Below are 12,234 nucleotides of genomic sequence, written 5' to 3'. Positions count from 1 at the left end.
GTCATATTAGGCACAACATATATATTCAAAACGTGTTCCGCCGTAAGCATTGTATATAAGTAGGTAATCTAGATAATAAACTCTTGGGTCCTACACTGTTTAAATACCCCGTAATTTTACAGAAAAAAGGAGATTTTGCAGAAAGCAATAACAGAATCATTTTGTAAATTCATAAAACAGGAATTTTCTGCAATTTAACAGAACAGGTCTGTTCGAAAATGGGAAAAGGGTGTTTTGTTAAGGAAATTTGTAAGATTCCATCCACCAAATCCCATTTTCCTGTAAGATTACGCAATCTGGTATAAGATTACAGGTGTTGAGTCGAGATTCTGCTGCAGGAACTTCTTTTATTAATAAGGATAAATTTTATAACAGAGTAGATACCCATACGCATGCGCTAATGATTGTTTCAGAATTGCTTGTCAAATATATCTTATGAAGGCTTTTTTTAGAACTACCATTTTTGAATTCCTATTATTTCACTGAAATATTCGTAAGCCATCAGATTTTATTTCATTTGTGTCAGTAGCCTACTCTTCTGACAATCTTCTTGGTCGGCACATGCCGCATTTCAATGTTTCATCCGGTCAAAATAATTGAGAAACCATTAAGACATCGAGTAAAGTGTGAAAGGTAGCCACAAATGATATGAAAAAAAGGGATTCAAAGAAAATAGCCTCAACAGAGCTGCCAATTAGTAGGAGCTTATCCTATTCAATAGGATTTTTAGGGGAAAGCCTTACGACACCCCCCCCCCCCTCGAAATAGAATTTTGGAAACTTGTAAGAATGGTGGTTTTTTGGTGGGTTCTTCAATCTTTTAAAGAAAAATATGATTTTAGACTTGAATAGAGAATACAATCTTGTTTGTTTGTTTATTTATTTTCCGATTATTAAAAAACCCATAAAATATATATTATATAAATACATAACAAACATGGCATTAATATAAATAAACAAAATGAATTGCAAATGAATAGATAGAATAAAATAATCGAAAGGATTGCCCATTTCAGAGTTATTGACATAAAATTACTCTGGTCTTCCATGGGGTCCATAATCTAAAATATGATGTGATCTTTCACAAGCAAGGTGTCAGGTCTGCCTAATCCCTGAAAACCCCCATTCATGATTTAATAATCATTTTGGGTATCTGAAAGCGTTTTGCTTCCATGCGCTTCTAACGTTTGTATCACCTTTTCTCGTTCCTAATCCTATTTATTATCTGCTATTTTAAGGCGACCGTACACCTTACGATTGGTCTGCGACCCGATTTCAGAACAAAATGTAGTAGAATTTGATGCTAATATTTAGACTTGGAATATCTTACTGTGTAATGTTCCAAATCATCTTACGAATACCTATGTTCAAATCTGTGACTATGCTATCGTCCTTCTTAGAATAAAAGCAAATTTAATATCTAGTCGTAATGACGTCATAGCAGTCGTACGATTGGCTACGATTTTAAACTAATCTGGCCTTTACTCCAAAATCACAGCTTGCAATCTTTCAAAATGGTTATAATATTATTCTTTCAATTAATTTTAACCTCAAATAATATGACATGTTCCATTCACATTTTCAGAAAATGACCAAAATGCGATTTGTTCCAAATCGGATCGCGAACAGTCGTAAGGTGTGCGGTGGCCTTTAGGGGTATCATTTTTTAATGTGTTGAATTCATCACTTTTGAGAAAGTTTGAAAGAAGGAAAAGTCAATACTCGCCATAAGTCAAATGGAGGAGCACACACATTGCAACCGACCGCTGGAAATACAAATTTGTCATGTTTTTTTCTCATCGGAGACAGAGCGGAGAGCCGATAAAACTGTTTCTTTATAAACAGAAACAAACGAAGATAAAATTAAAAGAAAATATATTACACTTGAAAAAAAAAAAATAATGAAAATGCATGTTCAATTCATATTCGTTTATCGAGACTATTATCTATCTATCTATTATATATGTCTACACTGCAAAAACTCCGTTGTTGATTTAACAACACCAGTTCGGAATCTATATATGTCCACACCAGAGAAGTATTGAAACAACACTAGTTTGGAATAAAACCGATGCTGTTTTAATACTAATTGGTGTTGTATAAACACCTATCTGGTGTTAGACCAAAACGAAACTGGTGTATAACACTTCTCTGGTGTGGACATATATAGATTCCAGGCTGGTGTTAAATCAACACCATAGTTTTTGCAGTGAAGAGTCGTTTGTAACTATCCATCCATACAAATGAAAAATATCATATTTCAAATTGGCTATACCATTGTGTTACTGATACAGTATGCAGTGGTGCTCACAATTAAGAGTACACTCTAAAAAGGTTTACCCAATATTGGGTAAAATGGGAACATGCATGTTGGTTGGGTAAAAAGTTACCCAGTATGTTGTACATTTTACGCAATGTTGCTTTGAAATAGCCCAATTTCGGGTAAAAAATAAATACCCAGCAAACATGCATGTTCCCTCTCTACCCAATTCGGGTAAAATTTCACTCAGTGTTTTTAGAGTGTATGATTTAAATTGTACAATATCTGTCATATTTTAGATATTTGATAGTAAATCAGGGATAAAATATTACACTCATCCATAAATAAATCAATTTCATTTTTGCACAGAATGCCGCCCAGAGGTTGATAAACATTACTGCCAAATGGTTAAGCGAAAGATAATTTTGAGAAAAAAAAGTTCCACCATATTGAATAAAGAGCTACTTATTCTTAAACAATGCACCCATGGTATACACAATGTGTGAGAGAGAGGAAATCAAAATTTTTAAAGGAGTGAAATGAGGGTCAGCCTCATCGGTGCCGGGTAAAAATGGCAGAGGTAATAATAGCAGAGGTAATAATGGCAGAGGTAAAAATGTCTAAGGTAATAATGGCAGAGGTAATAATGGCAGACTGATGTAAAAATGGCAGAGGTAAAAATGGCAGAGGTAAAAATGGCAAAGGTAGAAATGGCAGAGGTAAAAATGGCAGAGGTAAAAATGGCAGAGGTAATAATGGCAGAGGTAATAATGGCAGACTGAGGTAAAAATGGCAGAGGTAAAAATGGCAGAGGTAATAATGGCAGAGGTAATAATGGCAGACTGAGGTAAAAATGGCAGAGGTAAAAATGGCAGAGGTAATAATGGCAGAGGTAAAAATGGCAGAGGTAATAATGGCAGAGTGTCAGGAAAGAAATTTAATACAATTCTAATCTTTCAGTTGAGTTCAAACATGTGCTTGAAATATTTACTTGGTCGAGGTTATGGTAGGCCTATAGACAATTGTATATGTACATATGTTTTGAATGTTTCAAAAGCAAGCGTTGGAAACGTTTGATACCCCCACCCCCCCCCCCTAGAGTACAGTACAAGATCAGGTGGATGCCATATTTTGTTCAAGTGTTCAAAATTTTCGTACTAGCTAAGCATCTTCATACAGGTGTCATAAATAGTTAATACTTTGCTTTAGCATTGAAGAATGTAAATGTACAGATGCACAGGAAGTCTTGTGTTATTAAGAATGTGTTGCTTTATGCACTCATCTGCTATTGAAATTATTTGAATTACTTTATAGAAATCTTACAGTCAGTCCTAGTAACGGTAGGGTATATTACGAGGTTAATTTCGGTAATTCAGGGAGAACCACCTAAGCTAGAATAGACCACAGATGTTCGTATAGGCAGTCTAAGTCAAAACTGAGGGACTACGTCGGTGACGAGATAACGACCCCAGCTGCCACCGGTTCTCCACCGACATGATTCGTCAAAATTCATGTCATCATTGGGGGCTCGATCTCGTCCACTAATTCGTTGAAGCCACATCTCTGATCTTGGGGCTGCTCATCGAGGGGCAACAGTCTGCGGAGGCCGAGGCCGAGTGGAAGAGACATCGCAAGCTGCGGAGGCCAGGAACTGGACCGACCACCAGGGCCAAGTGGGGCATGTCAGGCCAGATGAGATGATTGGGGCTCACATCAACTATTATCAGTAAGTTATGTTTTGTTATCTATATCCATGTATATTTTCATGTAAATCATTGTAAAAGAAATCAAAGGAGATCACAGAATGATTTAAGAGCTTTGATTAAATCTTTTACTAACTGTAATCTTCAGTTTTACGTATTCCTTATTTGGCGTCAAGCAGCAGTAGATAAATAATTTAAAAAAGTCACTTCCCACGTGACACAGAGGTAAAAATGTCAGAGGCAGAAATGACAGGTCATGACATGCTAGATCGTCAAAGTAAAGATAGATCCTTTCCAGTTAATATCAGTCATAATTATTGACCTTGAATGGACTCCTATCGACAAAATGAGTATTGTGAACTTATGAGATATTATTTGGATATTTTAATAATTTTAGGTCTATACTTTATCGTTGATATGAGTAAACTCAAACATTTTCATGCCAAAATGATTTGACTTTGTGAGTGATGAAAGTATTTATCTTGGCCAGTTCGTATAGTACAACAGCACTTCATCACATACATACCAAACGAATTGTAATATAAACACCAATGTGCGCTACCATTAACACATTGAAATAGACGAGTTTGGGATTTCTTTGAACCACTTGCATAACTTGGATAACAGAAAAATAACAAAACGTTCTGTAATAAAAGTAATTTTTCATATTTCAACATCATAATTGATCCAAATAGATATTGATATGATACGTATACAGTTTAATATCAACTAGTGTTCATTTTTTTCTCAGAGTAATACCTCATTGCAGCTAATCCAAGTGGATATCAGGTTCCTATGTTAACGGTTACCGCATGAATTTTGAAATGTGTAGCGAATCAGGGATATAAATTTATAGTTGTTTCTGAGGTAGGCCTACCATTCTATTGACCTGTTTTGAAGGAAAAATTCACACTGACAAATGATTTACTGTGAAAATAGCAGAAAAAAAATATAGGTGGAGGTTTGCGGAAAACCCATCAAAAAAATTAATAAGGTTATTGGAAGTTTGAGTTTATGATCTGTGACGTCATATACTAGTAACTACCCCGTATTTTATGCACTAAAATGTCTACTTTTCAATTTTTTAATCAGTGGTTCATGATTGCAAATAAAAAAAATATTTCAGGAGCGGGTGTGAAATTATTTGTATGTTAATATACTTAAAGTGATTGGTTAACATTGGTTTGACTTTAAAAAATCTGAGCTAGAAGGTCACACTTGTCACCTGTGTCTGTGATATGTTATAAAAATGAAGCCCAGAAAAAATTGCGTTCGAAAATAATTATTTAGTGCTTCAAAAATTGAAATATAAAGTGACCGAAAACACCATCTTAATTTCATCCCATACACTTATGTGTACTATTTAGGCGTCTATAAGATGCCTATTAACAAAATCGGGGTTTGCCTTGTAGTTTTAGCTTTTCATTCTCAATAATGGTTGTTTTCAGGGTTTATTAGTTCTAGTTCATGCAGTTGTACACATGTTTCATCTTGGTTTGAGAATTTTTTAAATCGGCTGCTCACAAAGTTAAACAATACCTTTAAGGTACAATTAAAACTATTTTTTTAGAAAATGACATTTCATTGGTATTTTTTATTACACCATATATGGGGAAAACTGTTCGCAAATGACGTCCCCATTAACGTAACATTTTAGTAGTTTTTCAAATCTTTGATGGATTCCCTAAAACCTTCACCAATATCATTTTAATAAACTGTATGTCAGTGTAAATTTCCCCTTTAATGAATTAAGTACAATATTTGGGATTCAAAGTGTTCTTCAAATTTGAATATTAAAAGAGCGATTTGACATGAGAAGGTCTTGCATCAAGTCCAGGAAAAATAAGAAATACCAACTAGTGTTATCATTTTTACCTCAGCCATTTTTAACACTGCCAGTATTACCTCTGCCATTTTTACCTCTGCCATTTTTACCTTTGCCATTTTTACCTCTGTCATTTTTACCTTTGCCATTTTTACCTCTGCCATTTTTACCTCTGCCATTTTTACCTCTGCCATTTTTACTTCTGCCATTTTTACCTTTGCCATTTTTACCTTTGCCATTTTTACCTCTGCCATTTTTACCTCTGCCATTTTTACACCGAGCCGTTTCATCATAGAGCTATTCTGTAATAGCTCTATGGTTTCATGGACGATTTTTGTTACTTCTGCCTTAATTCTTTTTAATGAAGCTTCGGAAATGACTTCAGAGTGACAATATCCCCCGGGGGGGGGGGGCAGTCAAATATATTGCTGTACACACGCGTGACCAAAAAAAAAAACCGCGTTTAAAGGTTTTTTTCAGTTTTGGACGCGGTCCGCGCGTGGACTCGTTATGGGTATCAAAAACACCGATTTTCAAGAAAAAGGGTGGTTTTAAAAGACTGGTCAATGGTCAATCGCAGGGTCAAACTTATTTTAGGGTAAGTTTTTTTCCCCCAAAGCCTTTTTTAAGACTAGCCAAACGTGTTTAGGGTATGTTTTTTTTTCCAAGCTTTTTCCCCGAGGTCATATTTTGGCGAAATCTTGCTAAGGGGCCAAAATGTGTAAATAAAGCCTGCAAAAAATGTTTTGGGGGTTATTTTGCACACAGAGAAAAATTCCTTTAGGGGGTGTTTGGAAGGTTCTTGGTCACGCGTGTGTACAGCAATATATTTGACTGTCCCCCCTTGGGCAATATCCAAAAGGCGCGCACTCCAAAATAATCATTCGATACGGCACAAAGTGGGGCCAAGGCCTTGAGCTTACTTCTCATTTGCATAATTTTTGAAAATTGTGTGCTCTCTGAGGCAATAGACATTGGGATATTCATAAGAATCAAATCAAATGAACTATGCAAGAAGGTTTGTGATAGATATCTATAGTTAACAATTGCATTTTTTCCCCAATAACGTAAAAAAAGAGCTTTTCACATTCCTCATGTTCATTCATGCGTGAATTTTAAACGCCTTAGAATCATTGAAGCATGTTAATTAGTTATGAACATTGTGAGGAAAAAAAAAACGATTGATGAGATAATTTTAGTTCCCAAAATGAAACAATACTTGCCTAAGATATTTGTTTTTTTTTTTCATTAAATGTTCATCGAACCGTGATATTATGAATATTGTAGGAGATACTCTTCCGAGAAAAGAAATTGTCATCATATTCGATCATTTTATTGATAGAAATCCAATCATAGCAAATTTCAACTGTTTATTCAACCGTGAAATTTAGTGAAAAAATTGTATCGTCTATTAGAAAGTACCTTTTACAAGCCTTCTGACGATTTTTCATGATGAGAATGTGGAATTCGTTCCAATAAAATTGTATACATATACTGTATATATATATATTTGTGAAAGAAATGGATGAGGGGAACAATTGTAGGTGTAGCTTAAATCAAGGTTCCCCAGAGCTATCTGCCCTTTTGGAAAAATTGGTGATGCCGAAAAAAATGTCTCTGCCGGGAATCGAACCCGTGCCCCCAGCTTTGAACGCCGGTGCCTTAACCACTAGACAACAGAGACGGGTTAGTGGCTAGGGTCGACCCCGATCCAATTGACCGTCAGATAGACAGATTTTCGACACTAAACCATTTATAATTTTTTTTTGTCGGGTGTAGGTGGGCTTAGAACAATGACAAGCCGCCAAGCCATATATGTATATATATCTTCAGCGCATTGATTTCTTTGAAAGGTGAGTTTCACAATCCGTATGCTCATGAACAGACGTGTTTTTCACGACTGTTTCAGAAACGGATTTTGAATTCTCTTTTTTTGTCACATCATGGGCACTGACGAAGAGTGTGACTTTACCTTTCATTTTTGAGAGCTATGCTCCTTTTAAAATCTACGATTTTATATTTACGGCATTTACTAAACCTTTTGTGATTATTTTATTCCTTATGCCGAAGCAGACTATTTCTATTTTATATATATATATATAAATATATATATATATATATATATATATATATATATATATTTGTATGTATAAAATAATCACAATTGGTTTAGTCAAATGCAGTAGAAAAAAGATAGTAGAATTTTAAAAGGAGCGTAGCTGTCAAAAAGGAAAGGAAAATTCACTCTTCGTCAGGGCCAATAAACTTATTAAAGATCTGATATTTGAAAAACTCTTATATTCTTCAAGAAAAAGTAATATATGAATTCTTAATTAATCAACTTTTGTGTTGAAATGTTATTTAATATAATAAAAAAATGCGAAATATAATACATATTGTTATACAATGAAATGTAATATGATATACCTGTACATGTTGTATAATACATAAAGTTATATAAGTCCATCCAACATGTTTTCTTTTAAGTAATTTAAATATGTTTACTTGATTAGAATTTAATTTACTTAATTGAGTTAAGCAAAAATTACTTGATTTTTTAAAGTGTTTATCACAGATTAAAAAAATCAAATTAATGCAAAGACACTTACATTTTCAGTTAATAATACTTAACTGCATCAGTCTCCTCATTTGCATACCGACAAGGATGTGCAGTATAACTGTTTTGTGAAAAATAAGCGAAACTTTAAAATGTCATAACTTCCTTATTTTACATCCGATTATGATAAAATTTCCAATGTTGTACTTGTTGGACTTTTCTCTTTTTATTCAAATCAACCTTTTGTTGGGGTGGACTTGTCCTTTAAACAACACGATTAAGAGCTCTTCAGTATCATACCTGTTAAAGCTAGAGCTGAAGATGCTATTAAGAGGCTATAAAGATGAAAAGATTAAAAGCAACATACCTTTCAAAAGTCTAAATGTTTTCTCAAGAGCGATATGGCGAGTTTCTCTGTGACTCTCCTGTGACAGAAATTAATTTATTTTTGCAAGATTAGTGCAAGTTACAAAGGCGCTGCTGGGAACATCGATTCGTCAATAGTGGGTAAAAACCAAAAACTGTACACGATTATCATTTGTACCACCTCCCTTATCTCCCTCTCTCTCTCTCTCTCCCCCCACTCTTTCTCCCTCTATTGCCTCCTTTGTCTCTCCCTCTGTTCTTTCTTTCCCTCGCTGTGAGGGTGTGTGTCGTGTGTGTATGTCTGTGCATGCGCGCCCCTCACTCGCCGTACATGTAATGCGCACGTGTATTTTTTGCGTGTATCTCTCCCCTTTTCTCTGTCGCTGTAAATGCATTCAGTTGTGTCAATATAAACCTATACAAATAGTAATTCTGGCTCATGATCAACCTAATTTTGAACTGCATTGTGTATTTTGTTTTGCAACCCAAACCATAACACCAGGGAAAGTCCCCAAAAAATGTATCTTCCAATTGTGTTTGATTTTGAAAACTCAATTAAAGAGGGGTAGTAGTCCAGTAGATATGTGAAAAAGATGCTCGAATCTGGCAGAAAGTGTGAAATTTGGCATACAGGGGTATTTTGGGGCGCTGATTAAAAAAATTGCCGGCCCCAAGCGATTTGACCATCGGGTTGGTCGCCATTTTGAAATCCAAAATGGCCGCCATGAAAAATCAGTTTTTACATGGCATGTGACACTGAAATTTGGCATATAGGGGTATTTTGAGGCACTGATTTCAAATATTGCCGGCGCTCAGCAATTTGACCATTTGGACGGCGGCAAAATGGCCGCCATATTGAAATCCAAGATGGCCGCCATGATATATTATTGCAATAATTTTCTCGAGTTTTATATGAACTGCGGTATTGAAATTTAGCATATAGGCTTAATTTGGGGTGCGGATTTCAAATATTGCTGGCCCCAAGTGATTTGACCAGCGGGTCGGACGCCATTTTGAAATCCAAGATGGCCGCCATGAAAAATCATTAAATGTCTTTTTCTTGAGTTTTACATGACGTGTGACACTGAAATTTGGCATAAAGGGGTATTTTGAGGCACTGATTTCAAATATTGCCGGCCCCCAGCAATTTGACCATTTTGTCGGCGGCAAAATGGCCGCCATCTTGAAATCCAAGATGGCCGCCATGAAAAATCATTAAATGTAATTTTCTTGACTTTTAAATGATATGTGACACTGAAATTTGGCATATAGGGGTATTTTGAGGCACTGATTTCAAATATTGCCGGCCCCCAGCAATTTGACCTCCAGGTCAGCGTCAAAATCGCCGCCATCTTAAAATCCAAGATGGCCGCCATGAAAGATAATTTGCTCAAGTCTTACGAATGGCCTGTAACACTTTGAATTTGGAGAAAAACTTGATCTTTGCATCCTTGATCAATGAAAAAAACATAATAAATGGATGTTATTTTGAATTCTCCAATATGGTTACCAAGTTTGAATGGTGTACAACATTATAATGGTGAGTAAAACCCATTGTAATGGCACTGAAAACAAATCCAACACAAACCACATCTTTGTCCGTTGCAAAGATTATAATACTTTTGCTCCCTTGATTGCTGATATAGATGTAACGTAAGTATGAAGCACCATAAATACACAAACCAGCTAGCTTCTTCTGCAGTTACACATTTGAAGTGGCTTTGGTTGAATAATAACCATCCGGAACAATCATTTTCTGTTGAGAGGCTGTAAATTATTTCTTTGAGTTTTATATGATCTGCAGTATTGCACTTTGACATATCGACAGAGTGCGGGGTGTTTATTTCAAAAATTGTAGGCCCTCAGCGATCTGATCCCGAGTCAGAAGGAAAATGTCAGCCATCTTTAAAGGCAAGATGGCTGCCATGAAAAAAGATCATCGAAAAAAAATCACTTTATCTAGTATCACGTAAGAGATAATAAAAATTCACCCAGTAATCTGTCCAATAGATATGCTGCAAAATAGCCACCATCTTGAAATCTAAAGAGGATCGACTGTCATGAAAATTCATTAAAATCATTTTCATAATTTGAGGCACTGCATTTTAGACATACAGGCAGGTTTTTGGCCTGCTGGTTTTGGAATATTGCTCCAATAATTGCAATATTTTATTACAAATCGACATGAAGAAAACTGCTCCAGACTTGAAGTACTGATGGTTATATAGTGGTATGATGATGATGATGAAATTAATATTAATGACGGATGATAATAATACATATTTTATCGTTCAAAATAGAATTCAGTAACAGAAATGCTCCGAAAATTTATTTTGCCCATACCCTTTACATGTAGATCGTGAGCCCGGCAGCAACTGAGCAGCGCCACATCAGACGTTGCTCTATCCCTTAAAAAGGGGAGTTCACCCCGGAGAAAAGTTTGTTGTAAAAACAAAAGAAAACATGATATAAAAAAGATATTGGTGGATCCATCAAAGTTATTAGAATGTCAAGTTTTTGATTTGTGACGTCATATACTGTACGAGCAGCTGCCCCATTATGTTGTGTGATATAAAATGCATAAATGGTTCATCATGGGTAATTTTTTTTTCTTTCTGGAACAGGTGTGAAATGATTTGATTGTTGATATACTGAAGGTCCAATAAAAAAACATTTTCACTTTTTTTAGGAGGCTACATTTCACTGATTTTTGTACTATAAGAAATATGGGGGAACTGCTTGCATCTGACGTCACAAATACACCAAATGAAATTCCAATATCTTTTTAAATATTTGATGAAATTCCCTCAAACCTTCAATATTTTTGTTTTCATTATTTATTCTATCCCCTGCGGGTTCGGGGATTAGAGAATAGGCCCGCTGTATTCTCTGCATGTCGTAAGAGGCGACTAAAAGAGACAGTCTGTTTGCCGTGGACTGCGACCCGTGTTGGGGGAGAAGGGGATCCTGATGATTGAGTGGATGGTGTGACTGCGGTCCTCCTGAAACAACACGTCATTTTGGCCCTGGATTCTCCTAGTCGGGAGGTTTTATAGGCCTGGTTAAAATCAATCGGCTGGTGATGTTCAGCCCTAAGATGCTATTTTAACTGGTTTATTTCTTGTTGTCTCTTCGATGTGTATTTTTGGGTTCTGTGCTGTTTGATCTCAAGCGATGTGATAGTTTGAACTTGGATTCTTTTGACACTACTTTCAATTTACTTTGGTATAGTATCTTAGAAGGCAACTGCTTAAACAGGTCAATCAGGGTGGATTTTGGTTTGCTCTGAGTATAGCACTGCTGTATCTCTGGCGTCAGTATAAGTGATTATCCTTATATATATATATGACGTCCCCTTGTTGGACTCCGATGGTGGGTGGGGAGCAATGGTGCTGAATTAAAAAAAGAGTAGTATGGCTAATTTCAACAAACAATCCAATAAGCGGAGTAGAAGTAATTCCAATGATGGTACTGAGCCAGTTAACTTCCCACGTTTTCTGGTCATTCAGGGTAGTGATCCAAAT

General features: G+C 35.7%; 1 protein-coding gene across 5 annotated transcripts in view; it reads right to left on the bottom strand.

Moving 5' to 3' along the window:
• LOC129263184 (uncharacterized) overlaps window positions 1-9,009 on the bottom strand; it is a 33,600-nt gene extending 24,591 nt beyond the window's left edge. The window contains exons 1-3 of one of the 5 annotated variants that reach the window (XM_064101105.1): window positions 8,712-9,009; window positions 8,397-8,465; window positions 1,726-1,832 (exon numbers count right to left, since the gene is read on the bottom strand). In XM_064101105.1, the coding sequence (XP_063957175.1) occupies window positions 1,726-1,786 (61 nt within the window). In that variant the 5' untranslated portion in view covers window positions 1,787-1,832; window positions 8,397-8,465; window positions 8,712-9,009. The remainder of the gene's footprint in view (window positions 1-1,725; window positions 1,833-8,396; window positions 8,466-8,711) is intronic. The other 4 variants (XM_064101107.1, XM_064101104.1, XM_064101106.1 and 1 more) reach the window with 4 other exon arrangements.
• Window positions 9,010-12,234: the final 3,225 nt, after the last annotated feature.

This window comes from Lytechinus pictus, chromosome 6, assembly GCF_037042905.1.
Source record: "Lytechinus pictus isolate F3 Inbred chromosome 6, Lp3.0, whole genome shotgun sequence".
Classification (NCBI taxonomy): domain Eukaryota; kingdom Metazoa; phylum Echinodermata; class Echinoidea; order Temnopleuroida; family Toxopneustidae; genus Lytechinus; species Lytechinus pictus.
Note: the sequence above shows the minus strand (reverse complement) of the source record. Positions and strands in the feature narration are given on the sequence as shown.